Below are 26,675 nucleotides of genomic sequence, written 5' to 3' on the forward strand. Positions count from 1 at the left end.
AGGTCTCTGTGTCAAGCAAATACCTTTCAACAAACTGCAGAAAAAGATGGTCCCTTAGCACCTAGATTTGTTACTGAATGTAGCCTGGAGAATACCTCTGTTTCTAAGAAAATAATCTGCTTTGTGAATTCTCAAATAAAGTATTTGAGTACTTTAAAAACCCAACAAACAAGCAATGAATCGAAACAACAATTGATTTTCCTTTTTAGATAAAGCATCTACTGAATTTGACCCAGCTGTATGACTGCTGTGGACATGGTGTTTCTAGGTTTTCAGCCTCCAGAAGAGAAATTACAGCCCTATAATTTTTCCCACATGATGTTTTACTCCCTTTTGAGGAACCTGTTTCTACTCCAAACCCTTCTCTACCTTGGGTATGTGTCAGACCACTGCAAGTCTTGACCCTGTCCTCCTCAGAGGCTAACCCAGCCCTCACCCATTTCTCCTTCCCTCCCAACCCCTCTGGTCTGGCTCTTCAGAAGATCAAAACCATATCATTTTCCTAGGCAGGACTAAAAAAAGTTTTCCCAGCCATCATTACAGCCTGAGAACCTCCTGGTTTCTAGGGCACTTTGGTGGTTGTCACTCAGGGCGTGCATGGTAGGGCTCCGAGGACACAGCCCAAAAATGTCCTGCTACAAGAGCAGCACTAAGAGAGAAAGCCCCAACTCTTCTCCTTTTTACTGAGTTCCCACAGCACTAAACATCAGGCAGCATGGATAGGCAGTGGTTCCCCACACATCAGCTGATTGCAGCATGCCTTCACCCTCCTTCCTTAGACAGATGCTCTGGCACAGCTGCTTTCTGTACAGGCAGACCCAGGTGACCCTAGTTTGAAAAAGCCTCTGCCAGGTGAACTGGAAGGTTATTAAGCCTTGATTTTAAACTCAAAGTCTCCAAATTGGCATTGCTGGCTAGTATACTTCCCCACCACCCCTCTTTTTCTTCTTCTATCTTTTTTTTTTTTTCTCCCCCTCTCATTTTGTTTTAAATAATATGAGGTTAGAAAAGCTTACCAGCCTTTTTGGGGAGCCACAATATTTGAAACTCCGTGATGCACATGCTAGGAGACATCTGTGGGTGGTGATGCTTCTTTGCCCTCAAGCCAGAAGCAGAAGAAAGGTCTTTGGGAGGCTTATGTAAAAAGTAGGCAGGCTGCTAGCTTAAGGAAAATATCAAGGAGGGAGTAACAGGAAGAATTAATTCCCCACAACCCCAGATATTTCTTTCAGCATATAAGTCAGCCCATTAATTGCCAGGAAGGATATTTGTCTCCCCATCCAGCTGGGAAGGAATATTTCAGCCTATTTTGAGTCCTTTTGAACTGGTACACCACTGTATCCCAGAGGCATCTCTGCCCACTCCAGCAGCATCCCTCCTGAGGCAACCCAGGAACCCATGCAAAGAACTGGAGTATGTATTCCCAGGGAACAAACCCAGTGAGAGACAGAGGAGGGGACCAGAAAAGAAAGGATGTTCTTTCCCAGTAGAGGAAGCAAAGGGGAATAAGAACAGGCTGAAACACTTATTTCAAAATGGATTTTATTCCAGGCATTAAACAGATTCTGGCACATGCTTTTTTTTTTTTTTTTTTTTTTTGGAAGAAGAGGGAGAACTAATCTGGGTTCCACATAAATTACATCTGGCAAAGTGCAACTTACAAATGAATGGGAAAAATAAACCTTTTGAAACTGATTTCTGTACAACAGTAGATTCAGCTCCTCTTAAATAAACCCCCATTGGTTCACAGCACAGGAAATTACATTGGATGCTCTGACAGTAACAGCTCTCTTTAAAGGTATTACCAATGCAAATGCTCTGTCTTGACAGTCTAGGGGGCTCTTTAAAGTAAACAGGAAAACAAGGGTGAGCAGCTGCTTGTTCTGACTGAAAAATAGTCTGTTTGTGTTTAGAAATCCTAACAGACACCTCTTATAAAACATGGCACTGCGTGGACCTTGGGGGAGAAAGTAGAGATAACACTGCTCTTCCTTCCCTTCAGTGCAAGGGAAGTGTAGAGTATGCTAATAATGAGTTTGAACAAGACTTTGTTTATTCCAAGAAGTTCAGTTTGCCCACATTTGACAGCAGCCTTTTGTAATGTACCTCCTTTTCAGGTAGTCCTAAAATACATTGGAGACCAGTAGCTTCCAAAAGATGATGTGTGGGGAGGTCTATGTTGAGCTAAAGCAATGCTTTAGCTGACAGAAGAGTAAACAGTTGGGAGGTAACCTCAGGTGAACATGTCCAAAAGCAGGTAGAATTAAAAAATGAAACTCCAAACTCCACAAGCAATTTGAGTTATTGACACCTAGCATATGTCCACCTTTGCCCTTTCCTTCCCCAGACCAGGGCACCTGAAGGAGGAGGGTGTCCTATCTTCAGCAGCCCCAGCTTACAGCCCAAGAAGGATGCCAGGTCACACTCTGCCAGGAGAGCACTAGGAAGGGAGGCACAAATCAACACAGCTAGTCCAGGTCTGCCTGCTCCAGGAGCAGTCAGCAACCTCCAGCATGGGAGCCAAACACACAGTCAAGGGCAGCAGTCACCATGCTGACAAGAGCCCTTTGAATTAGGGCTGGCCCAGGGCTTGGAGACTGTAAATAAGCAGAGCTTCTGTGGTCTGCAGCAGTCAGGAACATTGTTTGTAGAGGAGCTGGGTCCTGGTCCCAGAGAGGTTATGAAGAAGGAACTGCAAGAAAGCTGCACACACACAGTGGGAGCAGGGAGGAAGGAGGCAGTACCTGGTAGAGGAGTGAACATGCTGTTAGCTGCAACACACAAGCTGCTGGAGAGTGAAATGGGGGGAGGTCAGATGGTCCACTTAGGCTGTGTTTTGATGGAAATATGTTCAAACATAAACCCTTTCACACTTCATTGTATATGGAGCTTACAAACAGCACCTGCTGAGTGGCTCTTCATCCGTCTTTGCATCAATATTTTTCAACCCAGGTAGGTAAGAATTTGACTGTTCATGTCTCCTACTGCATAATAATACTATTCTGAAAAGACCATCTCTTGTATATTCTTGTTTAAAAATGCAGTAGCTGATAGGATGGCATCTCTCCCCTCAATGGGTCAGTCTGCCCTGCTCTCATTCCATTCCTAGGCTATTTCCCTTCTTTCTCTGCCCTCTCCTGACCTCAGTGGTTCTGGCCCAAAGCATCTCTATACAGGGAAAGAGAAATCACTGCAGAGCCAGTGCCCTCATTTCCACACAGAAGAGCAGCTGCACCATTCTGTAAGGATCAAAAGGAACTCCCTTGTGAGTTTTCACAGTGTAGGCAGGTCATTCTTCTGGCTAATCAGTGCTGACATGGGGATCTGGTGTCAAACTGAAGCAGGGACAGTATAAGAGCTCCTTCCACATGATGGATTTAAGTTTTTTAAACCAAGAAAAAAAAAACATTGTCCAGTTTTCACACTAAGCACATGCAATGTATGAAGAACATTATCTGTTCTTTTGTCAGTTGCTTGGGTTAATATCAAGCTAAGAGAAAGAATTAAAAAGAGATACAAACATGATCAGAAGCAAACAGCTGTTCAGAATCCAAATGAACAGCCTGTTTCTTGTACACCAGATCAGAAAGGATCCAGGGAAGCAATTGCCTAATGAAGGTGGTCCCACCATCAGATTCCCCTGTCAGGTTCTTGGAAAGAAGAGCTGGTTTACAAAATCTAACAGATCTAGTTAGGAGAAGCTAAGGTTGTGGGGACTTTATTAGAATAGGTAAGCATCTCTTGTCAGGTTTGGAAACCCACACATGGCTAGAGCTGACTGGTAACTGGGAGAGGATTGGGATCCTAGCTAGAGATCACCAGTGTCTTTGGTATTTCCAGAACATGAAGGAGAGGTCTCTCAGGGCAGGCCTGCACTGTGGCAGCACTTGTGCAGGGGGCAGTTTCAGCTTCACCAGCTAAGCTCTCCCCAGGGTGTTCACAGGGAGGAGAGAGGGATGTCAAAAGTAGAGCAACCCCAGCCTTTTTGTCTCGTCTTTCTCAAAGAGAGAAGAAAAAGCAACTAGACAGAGGGAGTGGGTGGTTTTTCATGCCAGGCTCTGTTCACAGGGGCTATGCAGAGCTGGAGAGACAAGCATGAGAACTGTGGTCCTGCCCAGCCGGCAGCAAGAAGTCTTCTATGAGCTAGGGGCTGTACCCTTCTGTCTCTCACAGTGGGGATCTGGGTGGCTCCTGCCACCAGCCTGAGCCTTGTGCAGCAGCTCTGTCTGTGTGTGCTGCCCATGCAGCTCTGTGCACCACCTTTGGTGTGGGCAGCAGTGGCTGGTAGCACCAGGAAGAGCAGCCAGAGGACAGTCCCAGCTTTAACATCCCCAAGTGTTGGCACCTGTCTCTGACTGGCTCCACCAGAACATGGTACCCTGAACCTGCAGGCTTGGGCCACTCCTGGAGGCAGGGCTGGCCTTCCATACAAAAAAGCTGGAAGGAAGACCAACAGGGTGAAGTCCCTAAAACAATCCCTGGTTGGGCTGGTAAAACAGATTGTCCCTTTTCAATCTCTTTTGTCAGCACTGCCCAACCTCAGCACATTTCACTGTAAGGCAGTTACTGTGGGCAGAGGAAGGAATGAGCCCACCAAAAAGAGGTGACAGATCTGCCCCCAGGATCTGTTAGCACTTTCCCAGCCTCTCCACTGATCATGATGGCTCTTCTGGCCAGTCCTCACTGAGAAACATATGCATAAATGATGCACAATGTCAGTGCAAAAAGCCAGGGAAGCCAAAGAGCTACCAACGTTTGTGCAAGCACAGCCTAAGCTGATGGACTGAAGGCTGTGGACTCTGGATGCAGAGAAAGGGAAGGATGGGGAGAGCTGCAAGTATTGGGCTGGGTCCTCCTCCATCTCTAGGTGCAGCTATGCACAGGCTACAAAGGAGAACTTAAGACACTAAATGGGAAGATTTTGACAACTGTCCTGATCTCTCTCATCCTCAGCTTCTTCTCTGAAAAGCTCAAAAACGTCAAGTGCTCAGCTGAAATGGTGGCTTACTAATGGGCACAATGAAAACATTTAGGGTCAGACATACAGAACCATTCCTCCCTTCCTGATCCCCCTCTGTTCCCAAAGTCTCATGCACAAAGAAACAAGGAGATCTCTGTGCTACCATCATGTTGCTTGTAGCAGCTCCCACTGTTGGCCAGGTACACCTGCTTGACAGGGGTTGGTCACCACTCTTCCAGTCTGGTTTTCCAGGCAGAGACCGCTGACAAAGTGTTGAATGAAACTGCCTTTCATCTTCCACTTCTGTGAGAAGACACAGAAAAAACATGATGTTACTTCCATTCCTCTACAGAACTGTGACTCCAAGTTGAGGGTAATCTCAAGTAAATTCCAACAAGTGGGGAAAATGAAAATCTGGGTATGAGCAGCATCTCTAAATCACTGGGTTCCTGTACTTATGATACCTGCAGTTAGGGTCAGTGTCTAGCTGAGTTAGTGTCTAGTGAGGGCTGGGTACTCAGAAGCATCTAGAAGGAAAACAGAAAGCAGTGGTGGTTACAGCACCAAGCCTTGGCTGAATTCAAGGGGCACCTGGATGATGCCCTCAGGCACACAATGTGACTCTTGGGGTGCCGTGTGAAGGGCCAGGAACTGGACTCAGTGATCCAGATGGGTCTCTTCCAACCTGGCATATTCTATGATTGTGTCATTCCATCAACACAAAAATCAGCAAGTAATGCCATTTTAAAAGTATATTACAGTCACAGTTTCTACATTCTCTGTCCTGGGCACCCAGATTCCTGACAAAACTCGAAACCCTCCTTTGGTTGCTTTCCAATCCATAGAGAGCAAAGCACTGAAATGTCTCCCAGCCTGTCCACAGAAAGCAAAAATCACACTTCCTACTGTTTTACTGGATCTCGCTCTTATCCATTGTTTCCCCATCTCTTCTTTCAGCAAATTCAAAAGGTCTCATATACAACCCTTTCCTGAAGGTCCACTTTGGCTGTGCTGCTTGCCAGGAAACAAAAATACATCCTAACCTTGAATTTTGAATTCTGCTGGGAAAGGGCTGTACCTTCCATCCCTTCTTGAAAAAAAATCAAAACAAAGCTGGGAGCACTGTGGCTGATAATGAAGAAAAAGAAGTAGAAACGAGTCTGTGGATTTGGGATGTCCCAGATGACGCAGTGTCATTCATCTCCAGTGGGGCACAGCTGAGCTCAACAGGTTGAGAAGATTGAGGGGTCCAGGCTCCAGGGATTTTCCCCTCATTCTTTTCAGTCACACAGATGACCCAGTTAGAACTGTGGTCTGGGTGCTCAGTCAGGAAAGAGCTTAGGCATATTATGAGGATATTTTATCTAACCCATGTGACTAATGAAGAAAAAGAAACAGTTTGACAATACTGATGGACCTCAAGAGTATTGCAAAAATAATATGCAAAGAGAATTTAAAATTTTCCTGTAATATCTGGACAATCTTAAAACCTACAAACATTTTAATTTTTGGGTAGCATAGCAAAAGGACTGCCACATGCTGTGTGGTTTAAGATATTCAGCTATGTTCACATATGGCTGGAAGCTGTTAGGTGTCTTGGAGGGCAGGGCAGTTGCAAAGCCCAGAGTAATCTGTTGCTCCTGTATTACTTATTTCTTTAAGTCTAAATACCAGAGGCAGCATCAATTTGCAGTATTGCTAGCCCTGTTTGACAAGACAACATCAAAGGAGAGCTGTTTATGCGGCAGGAAGAAGCTGATTTTAGCGGAGAAGGGGGCAGAGGAATGCAGTGATGATGGACAGGAAGATACAACGCAGTCTTTGCACTACAATGCCCTCACCAGCTGCTGCAACCCACTGCCTACACAGGTCCCAGAGCCATCTGGCTCCCATCTGGCAGAAGCCTCCCTACAAAGAGCAGAAGAAGAGTTAATATCATAAAGCAGCAGCTGTGATTGTGGAGCGCAAAGGAGGGGGTCTTCTCCCCTGGCAAGCCGCGCTCTGTGCCTAGCTCTGCACGACAGCCTCCCCACCAGGGTCCCCAGTGTCACAGACACCCCAGTGAAGAGCCCTCTGACCTTCTCCAAAGCACACCTACCCTCCAAAGCCCTCCACTCTCCCACCACCTCTCTGTATTTGTGAATTCTCAGTCTCCACGTTCCCCTGTGCATGTGCCAGAGGAAGCCTGCCAGCTCTGTCTCCCACACACCCCACAGCTCACCAAAAGACCCTGCTGTTATGAGATGTGAGGTGGAGGACAAGGACAATTACCAAGAGACACTGGTTTTCTTCTTCCCCCTCGCTGTTCAGGAGAAAACTAGCACCACTGGAGGCTTGCTCATGTTATTCCTTCAGATGGGAGCCCTGCTACTGTGGCACCTGTCCACGCTGAGCAGGTACCCAGTGTGGGATGTCTGTAGGGAGAGTCTGAAGCAACAGGCTCAGCAGGACACCAACAAACTCTCCCCAGAGCACATCTACTGCTGCTGACAAAATCATTCAGCTCCTCAGTGAGTCACACCACTGGACAGCCCAGCATGTCAAGTCACCCCCAATCCCTTTGTTGGAAATAAAGTGGGACAAGGATGGGAAGGGGGAGGAGGAGAGAAGGTGAGAGTTGAAGGTGAGGCTCACCTGGGCTGCAGGGGGTGCCAGGTATATAGCTGTTATAAAGCATACAAACAGTAAAAGCCAAAGTAGGGCTCCTCATCTGAACTGCATGGGGTATTTTCGGAATGATGAGTTTTACCTGTTCTGATCAGAAACCATGTTTTTCTGCCCTTCATGAGATACCAGAGCAACTCCCCTGACTTCACCTGTACCTTTCACAAGGCCTGACTGCAGACCACAGGATTACCAAAGACAGCCCAACATCCTGCCCTGCAGGGACACATCATTATCTCAGACTTTTCAGGAGGGTGGGTGGTAGGAATGGATGGCAACAGGAGATAGGATGCTCATCTCCCACTGCCAGCCACCTCAGAAATGAGCAATTTAGTCTAAACTAGTTAGATGTTAAATTAGATGTTAATTTAGATGCTAAATTAGTTGTGCCTGGTGACATATTTATGGAGGGGTTCAAGCTACAAGTCCCTTCTGGGAGGGCCCAGCTTTCTCCACAGACCACAAGGGAAGCCTGGACTAAGTTTTAAATGATAGCAATAATGACCATCTTTAGCAAAAAATAAAAGAGCAGACACCTCCTGCATACACATTACAGGGAGTCCTCTCTTCTCCTACACCCAGACATTATGACTGGCCTGTACTTGGAAGGAAACATTTTAGAAGATACAGGCATTGCACAGTCTGAGAAATTTTGGCTTGAAAATTCTCTTTGGTCTCCTTTTCTTGTGCAGATGGAGATAATACAGTTTACTGGTCAGAAAAGGTTTGGAGTGAAGACAGAGGAAGAAAAAAAAAAATTTCTTTTTTTTTTTTAATATGTATCTTGATCCTCCTCCCCAGTGTCAACCCAAAATTTCCCCCATTTTTCTGTGAATCTCTCTCTCTCCCTCTTTTTTATCTATCATTTCAAAGTAGTTTTAGGTGGTTGGATAGAAGCATTCCACATGCAATAACTAAGAGAAAAGTCAGAAACAGCCAGTCTTCTTCTATCCAATATACACAGGAGCTGAAATTGTTTACACTAGTCTAGTATTTCAGGATAATCAAACGTTCTCTTTTAACCCGCAGTAATCCAGGCAGTTTCTCTCAAAATCCTAACTGTGAAACAATGGAATTGGCCAAGAATTTTTTCATGAGGACTGAGATGCCAAACAGAAATGTATGGAGCACTGGTAACTGGAGTAGGCAAGGATGTTGTAAATTGTAATTGAGTGTATGTGCAGGGCCATGGGCAGCCTGAAGCTGGTCTTGAACACTAACTTTTAAATATATGAGCAGAGACAGAAGATGGAAAAGCTCACACCAGCATCTAGCAAGTACTGGATACACTTTGAGCATTTAAATTTGTAAAATTAAATCACATTCAACTAAGAGAAACTCTTGTCTCCTGAAAACTACTTTCAACTTATGGCATATTGCCAGTATTGTTCTACCTACTTATTATCAGGAAGATGCTGAGCCAGGTGCTTTCAAAATAGACAGGCTTTCACTCCTTTTCAGATACTCAATATAAAGTTGCATTCATCTTCAAGTGGGAAAAAATTCCCAATGGCATACAAAGGGACACAGGATTTCAAATAGTGTTTGTCTCACAAGAAAACTGTGTCCTCATTTTCAGGCTGAGGTCACATTCCTTCAGAACATTTTAATGAAATATAGTGGTTTAATAGGATTTCTCAGCATTTCTTGTTCTGTTGGGAAATACTGTGCCAATGTTTCTCATTTTCATTCTCTTGTTTTAGTGTCTGACTCTCACTTTGCCTTCTATTTGTCCTCACTATAATACAAATTAAAACACCACTCCTACTGTCAGTCAGAGCCAAAAAACAAAGCTGAAGGCAATAATTTATTGTGCATTCAACTAAAAATGCTATTCTCCAAATAACATTATGGATAACATCCATCTGGTTTGAAATCTAGTTCTGATTATGCAGAATAGCTTTTGGCTGGTCTTCTGCTAGCAGTGCCAGCTGTTGCTGTTGAATGATCAACAGGATCGTGTTGCCAAATAGATTTCATTTCTGGTTTCTTTCAACCCAAGGGAGTCTGACAGCACCAAAATTCATCTGAAGTGTGACTATTGTCTCATATCCTCCTGCCTGCAAAATTCTAGACTTATTTTGAGGTAATATTCTAGACACGAATCATAATACTCTAAAGCCTCTTGCTAGAGTATTACCTATATGTTAGATGGGCTCTTTCTAGCACTCAAAATTTACAACAGAATTATCTGTCCTTGGGACATGCTTAATGCAGAACAGCTGTGTAGCATGGGCACAGCTTCAGTATGTTTGAAAGCAGAAACCAGCTTTAGGAGCTGTGTGGTGCTGTCATAATGATCTAACCAATCTACTCCCAGGACACTAAAAACCAAAGCTATCACACGTACCAGCTTTTGTCAGAAATGTTGCTTTTTCATGACTCAGACACAGACATGAAACCTACATCCAGAAAACCCAAACATCTTTTCCCACAGATCTCTGATGACAGTGAGAGGAAGGATGTTCAAAGCTGGACTTTCATTATGCTGCTGTCTCCTTTTAGGATATTGTACGTGTGATGTGTGTGATGCATGCTGCCCACGCTCACCCTCCTCCACTCAGACCACATCACATACTCAGGGCTCTTGCCTGTCATTTCCAGCTCTGCAAAGTAGCTCTGCTCCCCTCCCTCCACCCTCCACTCAGCTCCTCTGAGCTTCTGAGAAGCCCACTTGAACTGAGAAGTGCAGACACTCATGCACGGTTTGGAAGCACTGCTCTCCCCCAGCACTTGTACTTTGGGCTGTGAGTATCCATGGGGAGACAGGCAAGCTGTAGGGAAAATGAGGGAATTTGTTCCCTCCAGCTTTGCTCTTTCTTGGAAATCAACCTCTCAAACATCAGGAGGGGAGACAATGGAACGGTTTACAAGATGACTGACTTCTAGCTAATTAAAATCTAATGTCAGTGTTAACAACAATTACTGTTGTGTTTATGGAAGGAAAGAACCATAACAACATTCCCTAGGAACACAACAACCTTGAGCACTCCAAGTAGAATTTGCTTTGTAAGCAGAAATCTGAAATGGGAGTTTGAGACTACAAAAAAGACCCCAACATTTAAGAGCATTTCAACCCAAATTACATTAAAAATTCAAATTTCTCCCACTTCACCCCACCTTATCCCTTCAGCTGCAAGGCAGCTTGGGACGGCAGCTGCAATTCAAATCAGTCTCTAATTATTTGAAATGCTTATGCTCTTGCTTAGAATCAGTTGGCTAAATCATCTGCTAGGTCCAGTCCTTGATATAAGTGCAGTTTGCTCACATAAGGTAATGGAAAACAACAGCTCACACCCTTAAGTGTGTGTATGTCTTTATAATGACCCTGTACATAATCAACACATCAGGACTCAATAAATCCTATTCCAGCAGCAGAAAAAGCCTGCTTGTATTACTGTGGATTAATCTCTCTTCTGGCTTCTAATACAGCTTGGACTCCACCCTCCTTGAGGGACCCTTGTCCTTCCGTGACAGAGGAAGCAGGGAAAGACAGCTGATTTTGGCAGCTGCTAAAGTCCTCTCTGCTGCCAGGGAGGAAAACACTGCGAGGCACATAAGGAGAAGTTAAGTGACCTAATTACACAGTAATGGGATGAGTGATTGCCAACAAGAAAAAGGAGCAGGAAAGCACAGCCCATCTGGGATACCCTTGCACACTAATCCAAACTCGGAGTTTTCCCAGTGTATTCATGGTGACAACTCTTCAAGGCATTTCTGCATTAAGCAAGCCTCCAGAGAAAAGTCTACACAGGTTTTCAATAAATGGGCAGGACTGGATTTGAGTGCTTTCTTTCAGGAAGAACTAATTTTAAGAACTCATATAGCATTAGAAAGCACTGACAAAAGAAGATGCTGCTGAGAATTGGTCAAACCTGAGCTGTCTTCTACCTTTGGGCTAACAAAACAACAAACATGTCAGAAAGCACAGAGTTAGCACAGCCTTAGATGACAGAAAATTTGTTCTTTCTTGGTGTAGAGGGAAGCACAGGAACTAGGAATGAAACAAGTTCAATCTGCTGTCTGCCAGTGTTGCGTTGCTCCCTTTTGTGCTTTGCTCAGTTCTGATAAAAAAAGGCACATCACATCTCTGTTGGGGGCACCTCAGCCATAGCAGAGGCCATCCCTTACCTAGTGTTGTAAGGCAAAATGACTGATTTGTCCTGACAGATCAGGGATGCACATCTTGGAAACAGCATAAGTCAGAGAGCTGCATTTTGTTGGGAACATTGCTGCTGTGTATTTTTCCTCTAGGGAGCAGTTCAGGTGGAACATACGGTGCTTTGTCAGTCAGTATTTCGTAACTGAGTAGCATGCACTCGGTTTTAAAGGTCTGCTCACATGTCCAGAGACAGCACAAAGAAGAACACAGCTCTCTCACTTCAAATTAAATAAACTGTCAAAGTTTATAATAATATTTAGTAAATATAAAGTAAATAATAATATTTATTAAATTAAATAAGCTGTCAAAGCAGCTGCCTCACCCACCTCTCTATGGTGCTGTGCTTCACCCATGCACCAATCTGGCTGCACATAAACTTCTCCAAGAAGCAAAGTTGGGGTGCTGCTGAGCTGGAGCCAACCATGCTGCCAAGGGCTCAGACAGAGCAGACACCCACATACTGCACTTCCTGCTTGGTCACACACTCTCTCATACATCCAAGCTTATGGAACACACCAGAGAAGGAGATGCAGAACATGGAAAGGATTTTAATGTGCTTCGATAGCACTGGGTTTGCCCCTGCTGGCTGCACTGATGTACAGTGGTGTGTGGCAATGAAGGCATTAGAAAGAGGTGCACAATTACCTACCTGTCTGCCATCTTTTTGATTGCAAGCTTCCAGTGTGATTTGAGAACCAGTAGAGAAGGAGGTAATGGAAAGACACTTGTCCTGCTGTCTAATTAAAGGGTCACTGAATATCCACTCCTTTGGAATAAGAAAAAGAGAGGTTCCATTAGGATCCCAACAGTGATCAGATGAGAGAGAGCTTTCTCTATCAGATATTTTAAAAAACCCTCTATTTTTTTGTTCTCTTCCTATGAAAGGCTCCCTGGGAAGACTACCACAGCAGTTGTCACTTGATCAGAAGTTTATGCTCAGCCTTGGTGCACCATGACCATTTCAAAGCCTGCAGCTGGCACCCCTCACTGTCTGAGGTGTCTGATTAACCCTGGATCCCACACAACTCTCTGCTCTGCCACTTTACAGATTCAGGCCTACAAAGCGAGGAGGATCCCGAGCCCTGACATAAATGATGTGCCACTGCTTCTGCATATTTCACACAGCAGACATGTTCTGTAACAGGTATCTGGGACCTACAGATTGTCAAGCAAAGCAAAACACATGCAAGCATATCCATATATCACCAGCACACATAAAAGACAAGAGGATTCATTTTTTCCTTCCTCTGACCAGATGGATAGCTGATCCAATCCACTGTTACTACTAGACTTTCCCCAAGGAAGAAATACAAAATGCAGTAAGTTTCAGAGATTTCAAATGGTAATGACACAGAGCAATGAGCCAGGTTAAATGGCACACTGAATGCTGCTGAAAACTAGTTTCCAACAGTTAACAGATGTGGGTATGTATTTCCTGGCATAAAATACCCTACTGTGACCCTTAACTTTCTCAAGCTGCTTCCCTGCTGCTTTCAGTCACCAACAGAGAGTCTGAGTGCAGATCTTCAGCTTGTCTATGCCATCACAGCTCCACTGCAGTTAGGAGAACTGCACCACATTACTGCCACTGGAGTCAACTATTTAAACTCTGTGCTTTATACTGAAACACATCTGCAATACAGCACAATTCAAGTCACCTGCAGCTACAGCTGAGCTGGCAGATCAAGGAATTGTTTCTGATCCCAAAAAATCTCTTACCCACATGCCAGGGTACTAGCCAAGCACATCCCCAAAATGTTTCTCAATGAGTGTCACTCCCTGAGCATTTAAGCACTGCCTGCTGTCTCTGAGTGATGAAAACCTTCACATTCTATGCCTGACTGCTGAGTCTATTGAGCCAACAGAGCTTTGAGAGATGGGCACAGCATCTTTTTCTGCTTTCTGCTACTACTAAAATCATTACAGGGTCAAATTCTTCCTTCCTTCACCTCCATATCAACACACCAAGGCCAGAGATGCCTCTTCATTCAGGTAATAAAAAGGGTAGGAGCAGGAGCAAAGAGCCAAACTGAAGCCTGCCTTACCTGAGTGACAGGAGGATTGTTCACCGTCCCTTTACAGTTTCCCATGCCAGCCAACATATTCCCTGTGGTATCCTGTGCCTGAGACTCCAGACAGTTTCCTCCTTGTCTAATTATTCCTGGAATCAACTCTTTTTCAGGAATCCTTGAAGTAAAATGAGAGTTGAATGGTACCGCATACACAGAAATGTCCAAAGCACTTTCACATTTATAAGGGTGTAATTTGCCCCTGACTGAAACAGAGTTCCCTATATTTGACAGAAAATGAACAATATCTTATCCACTGGAGAAGGCAAGAATCAAGTGAGAACTCAGAGGACTGGTACCTTTTTGTTTCAGAAGGCATACCAGGATCTTTAGGGGTACCCTAGGCAGCTTAATGTGATGATTCTGAAATTCTGAAAGAGGCTGTTTCCAGCAAAAAGCCGTATCCACGCTGTTTTGTTCTGCTTCTTTCTCCCCCTTTTTCAGTCTTCTCCTCAGCTAACACATATTCTTGCCTCACTGGTAGGAATGCAGGGAAGATCTGTGCAGGCCAGACTACAGCTGGATGTTCCAGCTTCCACTCACTCTAGCCACAGGCTGAGGTGTTGCCAGGACGTGCTGGTTTGCACATGCCAACATCACAGCTCTACCCAGGCTGCAAGGACACAACACTACCATGTCCTGACCCAGGGCAGGGGAAGCCACAGGGACAGCTGGTTCTGGCATTCCTTAGAACCTTTTCTGAACCACACAAACCTCTGCACTGAGGCTGTCCAGTTCTACTTGGCTCAACTCCCTCCAGACAGAGCATCCAAGGGGCAGAGACCAAGTCAAAACTGGGAGGGGTGTAGTGCTCTGGCACTTGTTTACACCCCACACCTCTGCAAACACCTCTGTTGCACATGTCCAAGGGACAGCTGTGTGGGGCAGAAGAGAAGACAGACCTTTTGCAGAGCTGTGATAATACAAGCCAGTAAAACATAGGAGGTTTCTCACCAAAAAGAAGAACCTCAAAAAGAGAAAACCTTTTGCAAGCATAAGTCTCTCTTTTTCCCTCTGCTGTCAAGGCTCATCTTCCCATTGTGACCCACCTCCCAAATCCTTCAGAGATTTTTACAAGCGAAGAGCTGACTCACTTGAGCTCGGGGTAGACATTCTCCAGATACCATTGGAAGGATTTACAGTTCAGTTTGTGTCTCAGCTCCACTCGGTCTGCAACACTGGAAACACAGGCAGTTTGCTGAGAATAAGGCAGTGAACAGGAGGGAGGGGAACAATGAAGACTGGCCAGGAGGTTTGAGGGAAATTGCATGACTTTTTTCCGTTACTCATTCTCCCATGTAATTGTGGCTGGGTTCAGAGCACTAGCAGTGACCTGAGGTGAAGAGGAGGGGAGAGACAAGCGGCAGAAAATAGAAATGGAAGACAAACACCTTCAGAGAGCTGTTCTTGCACTTCCTTTGGCTCAGAGTGATGGCAGGGCCCAGGTTCTACCTTGTTAAATAATACATTGCAGTAAAACTGCTGTAAGATCAGGAAAGCCTCTGGGTGCCCCTGTAGAGGCATACCATGAAACCTGCACAGCAATCAACTGCTGAAAAGGCCTAAGAAAGTGTTTGTGCTCAGGTACATACAGATGATTCATCTGTGTGTGCTAAAGCATGTCTCTAGCTCATGGCAGCAGGTCTAGGCTCAGGCTGGAGAACTGAGATCTGGAGAACTTAATGATTTGTTCTCAAGCAGTTTGGGGGAAGGGTGGGAATGTAAGAGATTAACTCAACATCTCAGTAGCTGTCTGCTGTGGCAGTCCTCCCATTGCTGGTTTGTTTGGCTTTAGCTGGTTGAAGAAGAGGATTTCCCTCCAGCAGTCTTACTGAGCAGCAAAACCAGGAACTCTTGTCTTTAAGCTATAACACTACATTTGTGTGTTGGCAAGGAATTTCAACTGTACCCTGTATACCTCTCCATCCTCAGCCCACAGAGGCCACTATACATACACATGAGGCCACATACCTTAGGGGAATGTTCTTAGATTTTATATCCACATCAAAATTGAGGGGAAGGAGGGTCCAATTTAGGCCAAATTATCAGTGATGGTGTCAAAGGCATTTTCACCCTAAAATCTAGATTTAATACAGGTTTACAGAGCTATTACTACAGGAAATTGCCTGAAATCAAAGTCTTATGCTCTGCTCCAGCTTTTACTCAGCCAAGGCTGCCAGTAAAGTCTCTAGGAAGTCTGTGTGAACAAGAACCACAGATTTTGCTGCTAAAACACATGAGCAATATATCCACATGCAATATGCAATAGTCTGGTTTCCTTCACAAGGTAAAGTAGGGTTACTTGCTATGTGGTCCCAGCCCAGCTGCTGCAGCCAGCACAAGGACTGAAATTAGGTAGGCAAAGCTATTTTTATGAAGATATGTAATGCATCGTGATAATAATGCCAAGTGTACAGCAAGAAAAGTGACCTGGTTGTCATAAATAAGTAGGAGATGCATCATTATCCTGTGCACACAGCCCCACCTTTGAGATACAAGCACATTTGCCAAGTACTTACACTGATACAATAGCCTTTTGTTCACAGGCAGATAAAACCCACAGGAAAACAGCACTCCTGGGATTTTTACATTTATTTGGGTGTCAGGGGTTTGAGAGCATAGACAGCAAGCTCTCCACTCATCCTAGGTTTGGTGTCCATCAGTGATTTCTGGGTCACAGAGAACTGTTAAGCTGATAACAATGAATCCCATGTGGCCTGAAGACACCTTTAGCAAAGGTGCTGTAAGAGGCACAATTCTACAGATTGTGCTTCTAAATCTTACCATTGGCCATGCTCTCTCTTGCCCTACAAACCAGGCAAACTACCCTCTATCCATCAGGAAAGTGGGGAGTGCACCAAGTGCAACATGCCCCATGTGCCAGCCAGCCATGGGATTCTGCATCTGCACAGAAACTTCAGATCAAGCTCAAGATATAGCTCACATTTCCACAACAGCTGCATGCTGTGATAGAAAAATATTCCTGTCTGTACACTTAAAATGTCTGGTCTTTTAATTTCATTATAGATCCCTTTGGCCTTCTGCTAACAAATGATTTATGCAGTGTTAGTAGGGAAAAAATAAAGTGAATTAGAAGCAAACTTCATTAGCCAAACACTCAAGCTGCAACCTTCCTGGAAAGCCAGGCATTCAGATCACCTCTATTTCTCACATTTAGCTGCAGAAAAGACCTAAAAGCTATTGTTTGCTACCAAGGGATTTACCAGAGCTCCCCTGCCAAGGTCTGGGGCAGCTTACCTTCCAAAGGACTTGCCAATAGCCGACGGCCGGGCCTCATAGTAGTACTGCTTGTATTCATCCATCCACACCTCTGCCGTGCGCTTGGTGTTCCTGCATGGGCATGAGCAGATGCTGTGCTGAGGAGATGCTTTGCTGCAGAACCTGCCCTCCCAGCCAGCAGGCACTGGGTGGGCAGACCCAAGGTCTGTCTGCCAGGAGGGAGTGGGGAACAGTCCCAAACACAAAACCGAGTAGGCAGTATGGATGGATAGAGATGGAATGTGTTAAGTCTACAAAGCTTTGCAAGAATGCTTCAGGAGTTAAAAATTTAACAGCCATAGTTTACCATGACTTTTTCACACATACCTCCTCTGCAGGGCCTGACTGTCACCATCACACTCATTTACGGTATCCCTTCTCCCAGATTAGAGTAACGTTAGGGGATAATTCAGTTTGGAAAGCAGCACTGTCTAACCCCTAACCTCCTGCCCAAATCAAACCAGCTTCGTATTAGTTCATGTTATTCAGGGTCTTGACTGGTTGAGTTTTGAAATCTCCAATGATGGAGATTTCACCATCTCTCTGGGGCCCTGCAGCAGTGCTTGACCACTTGCGTTGTCAAGCACTTCATCTCATCTCTTTTCTCTTCCCATCTGTCCTGCAGTAGAGATTGTCCTCAGGGTTTATCTTAGAGCACGTACAGCTCAGAGACAACAGAGATGCCCAAGGGCTGCTGATACCCACGCACATGTCACAAGGCAGCATCTGTGAATGGCCAGGGTGTCTCTCTGGCACACTGTTCCCCACCCCCCACCAGAGACTGAGAAGGAGTAAGAGACACTAATACAAACAGCAGAGAAGAGAACAGGTTTTGTTCACAGAAAACAGCAACTCATCCTTCCATGGAGAACAGATGCTCAGCCACAAGCTGTTCTCCATTACCAGGCAAAAGCACAACAAAGAATTCAGTTATTTAGACATGCCCAACACGAAGGTGGCCTGGCTGCTCCCAGGAACTACCCGACACCTACTTGATGTAAGTCAGTGCGTTGCCCTCAGGGAAGTCATAGGGATGGCGCTTCCTGAACACGTGTCCCACTCGACTGCAGGGAACAATCTCCAAGCTGCCCCCACACATCCACACTCGGAAAGAGAGCTCTGGAAGAGACCCCAAGAGTCATACAGCTGCAACAGTTCCAAGAAGGGCGATTTTCTTACCCCACTGCCCTAGGTGTATTGCCTGCAACAGCAAAATCAGGGAAAGCAATGCCATGGTGAGAGCTGAGAAACTGTCCTCCCTTTGTTAAAATGGAGGCAACCATTGGCTCAGGGACTTCCAAGCCTTCTCCAGTCCTGCTTCTCTTTGGTCTCATTTCAGTGAGACACCTTTGCATTTGACCAGGTATTCAAGGTTGCTCAGGATGTCAGGCCCTCAGGATGGCATCTGGCAACAGACTGAGACCACTCCACCCACACACACCCTGTTTTGGACTTCTGTTACTCATCCCTGCACATAGACGGAAATAAAAAGGAAGAATTTACAGTGTAAAGCAAATCATGTGAGGAAGAAAAGGAGTTTAGACGACAAGGGGAAAGAACAGAACAAAATGAAGGTATAGAGGGAGTCAATGTCTAGAGCTAAGTCCTCTCCCTCTATGTTATCCACCCAACAATAGTTCCTTCTTCTCATTTTGGTTGGCTCTAGTACTAATGAAATACGGCATCTGACTGTGTTGCAGTTGCCTCTGCTGGGGGAACTGCCCAGAGCAGGTACCAATCTCATATAGTATGATTATGAAAATACAGAATCCTGCTACTTGAAGAAATCCACCCTATCCTGAAGCTAGATTCAACATTTTGTTAAAGGATTAGAAGAGCATGGAGCTTTGATGTGCAGGCATTTATTTGCATCACAGAAGGTATGTGACCTTGCTTAAGCTTATGGGTCTGTCCTCACAAGTTTAATCACTGCCAGACCAGAGGGGTTTTCCACTTTCAATTCATGTGGTGATGAAAGACAAGGAAGAAGGAAAATGAAAATTAGATGGGTGGTTTTTGGTAGTCTTTACCAAAAGGGCTTCAGATTGTATGGCCTGATTACTTAAAAAACTTTACTCAGTTGGGATCTCCCTCCAGTAATGTCTGATTTATGTGGCTCTGATGCTTAGAAATTAAAAATAAATTATGTATCCTGATCTAATGGATGTTTGAAACCACGTACACACACTAACATCTTCCCAACTCTCATCTTTCTCCATAGCTTTCCTCTCTGCATATTGAGAGGTAGTTCAAACAGTGAATTTTACGGTGGGGGGAGATGGTGTATTTAATGTAGTGTCTCAGTTAAAAAACTCCATTTGATTAGACTGTATTTTGTAGTATTTCTTACTAGCTCTTTTCTCTCCTGACTCTTATCCAGACCTAATTATTTTCTGACTCTTTTTAACAGGGAGTTCCAGATTTGAAGAGAGGAAGGGTTTTTTGAGACAAACAAATAAAAAAAAACCCCAAGACATAAGTTTCTGTCTGGTGATGTGTCCAAGCTGACATTTGCTCTCCTGGAATGAGCTTCTGACTCACTTTGGCCTACAACAAAACAAAACTCTCAGTTTGGCAAGTGTAACTTGAAAGTAACACCCATTTCCAAGGAGAGGATTTCTCACACCATCTTAGACAGAACCACCTTCTCATCTCATCTACAAATGAGGACCTAATTCAAACACTCAAACCCTCCCACTCAAAATTGTAATATTTAGTAAAAATAATGTTTCAGAACATTATCAATATTTTTCCTCTATCAGAAAACACAGTTTTCAATTAAGTATGGTAAACTGTTTTTTTAAAAGGTTAAATTAACCATTCTGAATTCTTCAAAGAAAATTAATACTTTTTGTTGTCAAATCCAGGTTGGTTTCTATCCCTCTGCTTTCAGCAGCAACAGACTTGAAGGAGGATGAGGGACAAGTGACAGGATACACTGAATTGACAGAAAAACCTCCTAACAAGGCAAAACTGGCAAGCTCTGTACATGTGGCTGAGTCTCACAGCTCTGGCCCAGACACTGCCAGGCTTTACAGGAGCTATTTCAAGAAGAATGAAGAAAATTCTGTGGAGCAATTCTGTGGTTTTGATCAGCTCTATATGGAAGAAATGGCTGTGAGCATGCAAATAATTCACTGCTACTTACAGCAGAGAGCTCTACTCAGCATCATGCTACTGACATATGGACCAAACTACAACAGTGGACTCCCAGGTGGGCAGAAACAGACAGAGGAAAGGCTTAAGAAATATTCTTTCTCCATCTTTGGGGTTTACAGCTCTTACACAGTCACAGCTCAGAGGCTGGCAGAATGGCCAAGTGGCTGGCTTTGCAGCTGGAGCAGGGCTAGTGATGGCAAGGAGCTGGATTTGGCTCTGCTCCTGAGGGACATAAGGGAGGGGGTCTTTATGCCTGGGTAAAGGCTTCCTGTTACTTCTGTCACAGTGCTTAGCTGACTACTAGGACTGCTGAGATTCCAATGCCAGCACCATTTAATATCTCTTTTTAATATAACAAATACCATAAAACTGAATCAAGGTCTGGGAAAACAGAGAAGACTCATTATTAGATATTTTGTTTCTAAAATGTAGTACCTTGAGAGTCTGTTATCGGCCCAAAATATTATTTAATGATTTTAGAAAGCATTTTAGAGAGAAGCAGCTCTCCCAGCTGTGTTCAGAGAAACAAAATTTCCTCTTCCCAACTATTTCATTCTTTCTAATTGGCTCTCTGGGTGCTAAGAAACATCACACAAATTCTTCTTTGAAAGGTTTTATTTACAAATCTGTGACATTTATGGAACCTGTAGAAACAGACTTTTTGGGGGTTTTTTTGCAGTGTTAGCTACAGAGAGATCTATTTCAGCTGACTACAAAAAGTAAGGCTTTTATCTCCTCAGCTCCATCTGCACCATTTCTAAATGAATGCCCCAAATACTTGAGGTCTCCATGAATCTCTCTTCAACACTCATCTTGCTTTTATCATTAACACCTGGTGACATTGCAGCATCCCTTCAACAGGGCAAAGAGAGATGCCTGGAATATCTGTGCCACTATTAAGTGCAAGGAGACGTGTTTAAGCACCGTGCCCTAAAACAGCATGGGAGTGGACAGACTCACATGCTCACATACACTGAGCCTCTGAATTCCTCAGATGTTTGTGATGCCCTAGCCTGCTTCTAAATGTTTGCATTCTGAGTCTATCTGTAGCCAAATTCCATTTACAAAGCTTGTTTTATTAGGAAAAATATCTCTCTGACCTGTCACTCTGGGAGAGCAATTCAGATTTTTCTGCAAGAGAAGAACAGGTATAAGAGGAGGCTGCAGGAGTGGCTGCCCACATCACAGCTGGGGCAACACAGGCTGTCATGTGAAGAACTGGAGGAATATTCTCCAAAAACGAGCAATAATGTAAATATCAGGAGGTTCCTCTTCCTTTCTTGTACTGTGGAAGCTCCTGTATAATAGCACCTATTCCTGTAGGAAAGTGCAGTCCTGATCACACGTACTTTATGCTCACACCGATACAGCTCTGACCTTCTTGGGGATTACCTGACCACGTCCCTAGCCTTACCCTGACATGCTGATCAGATCTCTCACAATAAAAGCTCTGGTAAGCAATGAAGACTGGGAAGTGGTTCTGCATTAGTGTGTCATTCCCTTCAAACATCCTAAACTTACCAAAATTTTCTCCTCCCCAGATGTCCATTTGAGTATCGTATTTTCCCAGGTGGTTAAACCAGGACTTGTCAATCACAAAGATGCCTCCTGCTATAACAGGGGTTCTGGAAGAGAAAACAGAAATCCAGAAAAAAATAACCACACACATATGTACCACCACAAACCTAATTCTAAAGGGCAGACAATTTGTCCAGTCCTCACAAATCATACCCCATTTAAAAGAGAAAAATAGTAGAGCTGGAATGTGAGCCTGCAGCAGGTTTCTGAGATGGATTCTCACTAGATCATCCTCATGCCTTTGTTAGATGGTTTTGCAAGCTCTACAAGAGTAATGCTGTGTCTTTTGCATTTATACAAATAAACACAGTGTGAAGGAAGGACAGGCACTGTTTGATGACTGTGCTCACCAATTAGACATGGTGTGACAGGCTGCTGCATGTACTGCTCTGCTGTTAGCAAGCTGATTGCTTCTGGAGTGCAAAACAGAGGCTCACAAATTGCACAGAGGAATTAAATGATACTTTTATATAAGAAATAGGGAGCTGTCTGCCTATACAGACAAGCACCACAAGTTCAGATCAGGATTTGTTATACTCTACATGTTTCAGAGTACCCTGCAGTGAGGCTGGCACTAACTGTTCCAACCAACAGAATCTCTTTTGTCCGTGAACACACAGATTTAGAAGGTGGGAGTAATTCTATGCCCACATTACTAGGTAAGATTCAACTTTCCAATCTGCTTTACACATGTGGGATGACTGTTTATCTGCTTCATTCTTTAAGTTTTCATCTGAAAGATGGAGGTAATTAAAAAACCCCAAAGTGATTTCTGAGGCATTCAGAGTGTTGAGTTAGGGAGAACACAAGAACAAACATATAGAAGAAGAGGTGGCTTGTAGAGGTGGAGTGCATAGTAAATAATTGCTATCCCTACAATATTCAGAAAGAAGTACTCTCACACTTAGGGTAGAGACCTCAATGTATTCAGAAAATAACATGAAGAGTTTGTCATCATCCAGTGAGCGCTGTGGCATTTTGTCCATAGCAAGGCAGTCCCTGTACCCCCCTTGCCACACTGGTGAAGGCTTGGTAAAGGTATTTGAAGAAGTGTACCCTGTCTGTCAGAATGTACCTTATAGACTGAGTTGGGTCTGTTCTGGACATCTTCTGCTCTATAGGAATCTGTTCCCACTTAAAGTGAAGGCTCCAGTCAAACCCTGAAAAGGAGAAAGACATGCCACATTTATTTTCTTATTGTAAAAAAAGTACTACCAGCTTCAGTGATAGTCTGCACCTTTATGTCACAGGCTCTCCCTATGTTCCCTCCCTGACCTCACTCACAGTCTACCCAAAATGGCAATAGCCTATCCTAATATAAACCTCACCAGCTTCTGTCTTTCATCATTCCTTAGCATTATAGACCTCTCCTCAATTTCACTCCACACCTTCAGGAGAGTGTTGTCAGGCTGAGATGTAATTGTATTCTGGCCAGTTTGTTTTACCAAAGGCAAACCCTGTCTGCCAGAGTTGTGTGGCTTTAACAAAGGACTTTGTGGGATGTGATATATTCTGGGAGCAAAGGCCTGCAGATCACTGTAACCACCATGTCTTTCAAGACCACCATGTACTTACAGATGGCCTAGGGTGGATAGTAGAGCACAGCAGAGTCGCTAACTTTATACCACTGTTAGGGGTAGCCAAAGGACAGGTAGCCTTTGGCTGGCAAGCAGTGCAGAAGTGAGCCCCAGCCATAAAAGATGCAGAAGGGCACCAGGAAGTGGGGTGAACATAGGAACAGCTGCAGAGGGTTCAGCTGTAAGGGGACAGGTGTCAATGCTTTTCAGAAGATGCCACAAGATAGCCTGGGAGATCAAAGCAGCAACTGGAAGTGTCTGCCAGACTCCAGAGTACATGTAGCATAGTAAGGACACAGTGAGATATTTAATCAATTAATGCAGTTCTGAAACTGCTAAATGTTATGACAGTGATTCAAGTTCAAGCGGAAAATACTAATTGAGTTTCGTTCTAACTCTTCAAAAGATCTGACTTTGCAAGTTGCAGAGAAAAAGGGACAGATAACCTGTCAGGAAAGATCATTGCTCTGTTTTCTTGGCAAGCTGAAGAGAACACAACTTATTTATCATGCACCATCCCTCAGGTCTAACTTACATAGGCCATTCCTTATACCCACCTCCCCTCAAATCTGCTGATGCTGCCAGGTAGGCAAAATTATCCAGGCTGATAACATCAATGATTGGACTGACCACTCGGGTATAATCCTGAGAGAGAGAGAAAGGGGAAAAAAAAAAAAAGTCAGGCTTTCTTGAATGTCCAGCAAAGCTGCCAGAGATCAGGAAACCCAAAGTTGCACATGTAAGTCTTTGTCTGGTTTCTCCAATATGGTTCTGGTAGCTGTGCAAGGCATCTGTGGCCTCTACATCCAAACATGGAGATGGTGGGTACTAGCCAGCTGCACTCCATGGATGTGGGGAATGGAGTCGGACTCCAACACCTAGGAATGCTGCTAAGAAACAGCTCTTTATTTCCTGCCTAAGGCACAGGGCATCAATCACTGTCCCAAGAGTTTTGTGCTTGCTTTTAATATCTACTGACAGCACACCTTCTGCTCAGCCATCCTTGAATTAACTCATTATCATCGGCCTAGAAATTATTAAACCCCTAATAAAGCATTTTCCTAAGAAGTGCTAAGAATCAAGACCCCACATTTAAGATTCATAGTGCAAACTTCATAATACATATGACACATTGTATATATTTTAATATCAAGATATTGTGAGTACTTTATTGCCATTAATGCATATAGACATTTACAGTTTTGTTTTGGAATCCTTTTAGTAAGTAGAAGTTGAACAATTTTTCAACATCACGAGACAGGGCATTAAAGACAGTGTTGTGACAGCTGACATGAAGATGAAACAGAGCTGGCAAAGCCAGAAACAGCACCTTGTTATTGGACAGCTGCCAGCATCCGTGCCTTTCCTATCAAACCTTCATTTTGTGCCTTGCAATAGTTCCTCATGATGTACACTTGGCTAGGATGGGACATCCTTGGTAAGAGGATTCATGTATTTTCCCCTTTGAGCTGTGATGGTTGCCCAGCCAGAGTGTGTCTGCCCAGTTTGAGACTCCAGCACCCACCTGGCAGCCTGGTATGCCAGCCACTGCTCCAACCAATCAGTGCCAGGACTGGCTAGGGCAGGACTGAAATCTGAAATAGGATGCACATCAGAAATGTAGGAAGTAGGTCAGAAATAGGTTGACTTGAAATCTGCTCACTAAAAAATTTGTATACTAGAGTTAGCACACATTGCAATTTAGCATTGCAATTTAGACCTTTCCCTAAAGAAATAAGTGAGGTTCTTTCTGCTTAGGAGCACCTATGCTGGTGCTGCAGCTTGATTTACAGACTAGTAAGTAAACTAAACATTTATGGACTTTATTGAACAAGAATAAAAAGCAGAAGCTTTTAATTCATCAATTCTGAAGTTTCACCTTCTTATGATCCTTCATATTAAAGTAATCAGACATGCTTACAAAGCACCATTAAAGCTTCTACCCCTTCTCCTAAGGCCCATTACTTCATGGGACCCTCCTTTCAGAGGGGAACAATCACAGCCACTTGCAAACAGGGCTTCTCCCATGACCTCTCCCCTGCCTTTTCTTACAGCAGAGCTGTATGGTCTCTCCCTCCAGCTCTACAGTGCAGTCAGGGTGACAGCTGCTAATATTTCCACCTCATTTTCATTCTTCCAGCCTTGCATCAATCCTTTGCCAAGTGAACCATCAAAGGGACATCCCTGCACTCACAGGCAGATTCTCTGTGATAGGAAGCTGCCTGCATGCAAGTGATGTACGGTGGCAGCTCAGTGGGAACATTAATGGAAGGAAAATTTTGGCAGTGACAAGGTGGGGATGGGGGTGGGGTCTAGCAGCAAAGGAGATGGAAACCATGGAAAAATTGCACAATGTACACTGCCCAAGGGGCTGTGCTACATACAGGTGAACAGGACAAGGAAGCACAATGCCTGCAGGACACAAGAGGTACAAGTTGGTGGTTCCAGCATTCAGCATTGTGTCCCATCACTCTGCACCTCCTGCCTTGTCACACTGGCAGAACAGAATCCCATCAGGGATCTCTTGCCCGTGTAGCTCAGGCTGTACTTCCTCTGTAACAGCCTGCCTGAGGAGTACCTTGGCAGGCCTCATTCTCAGCAGCTCTGCTGATGCATGTGAGGGCAGAGGATCCAACAGCACGGGACAGGCCAGCTCCATCCCTCCCAGAGCGGGACATGGTGCTCACCTCTTTCACTCTCTGAAGCATTGGCTGCAGCCACTCACTGTTGACTTCACAGTGACTGTCCAAGAAGGTGAGGATGTCAGCAGTTGCCACTTCAGCTCCTCGCACCCGAGAGCGAATCAGCCCTGTGAGGAGAAAAGGACAGCAAACGAGCAGGAAGGTTAGGGAAGGAAACATTTGAGCCTCCTTCAGAAAAAATACTTTGTGTGGCCATTATAGGGGAAGAGCAGGTGATTCTCCTTTATCACATCTCCACCAGGAGCAGAGAGCAGCTTTAGAGCAGGGGGGCAGTCAGAAGAGCCCTCCCAGCACACAATGAATGACCTCTCCTGTCACTTCTGTCCATGACATAGAACTTCCACGTGGCTCCTAGCTCTTCCCTTCCAGCCCTCCCCACAGACACCTGGCTGCTGCCTGCTCACTTGCTCTCCCATTGAGCACCCTGCTGCCTCCATCACCAATTCCCCATGGCCAAATTCTGCTCTCTTCTTTTTGCCTCCCTTACTGCTTATCTGCTTTATTCCTGTTTGTCCTTTACTCTGC

At 44.6% G+C, this 26,675-nt stretch overlaps 1 protein-coding gene across 2 annotated transcripts in view; it reads right to left on the reverse strand.

The window, feature by feature from the left end:
* Positions 1-1,525: 1,525 nt before the first annotated feature.
* Positions 1,526-26,675, reverse strand: part of GALNT16 (polypeptide N-acetylgalactosaminyltransferase 16) — a 74,734-nt gene continuing 49,584 nt past the window's right edge. The window contains exons 6-16 of one of the 2 annotated variants that reach the window (XM_086895840.1): positions 26,136-26,257; positions 24,006-24,093; positions 22,947-23,031; positions 21,815-21,918; positions 18,127-18,253; positions 17,114-17,206; positions 14,950-15,033; positions 13,832-13,973; positions 12,436-12,552; positions 5,124-5,263; positions 1,526-2,744 (exon numbers count right to left, since the gene is read on the reverse strand). In XM_086895840.1, the coding sequence (XP_086751966.1) occupies positions 5,126-5,263; positions 12,436-12,552; positions 13,832-13,973; positions 14,950-15,033; positions 17,114-17,206; positions 18,127-18,253; positions 21,815-21,918; positions 22,947-23,031; positions 24,006-24,093; positions 26,136-26,257 (1,100 nt within the window). In that variant the 3' untranslated portion in view covers positions 1,526-2,744; positions 5,124-5,125. Of the gene's footprint in view, positions 5,264-12,435; positions 12,553-13,831; positions 13,974-14,949; positions 15,034-17,113; positions 17,207-18,126; positions 18,254-21,814; positions 21,919-22,946; positions 23,032-24,005; positions 24,094-26,135; positions 26,258-26,675 lie in introns of both variants that reach the window. The other variant, XM_086895841.1, reaches the window with a different exon arrangement.

Source organism: Cyanistes caeruleus, chromosome 6 (assembly GCF_971803275.1).
Source record: "Cyanistes caeruleus chromosome 6, bCyaCae1.hap1.1, whole genome shotgun sequence".
Lineage (NCBI taxonomy): Eukaryota > Metazoa > Chordata > Aves > Passeriformes > Paridae > Cyanistes > Cyanistes caeruleus.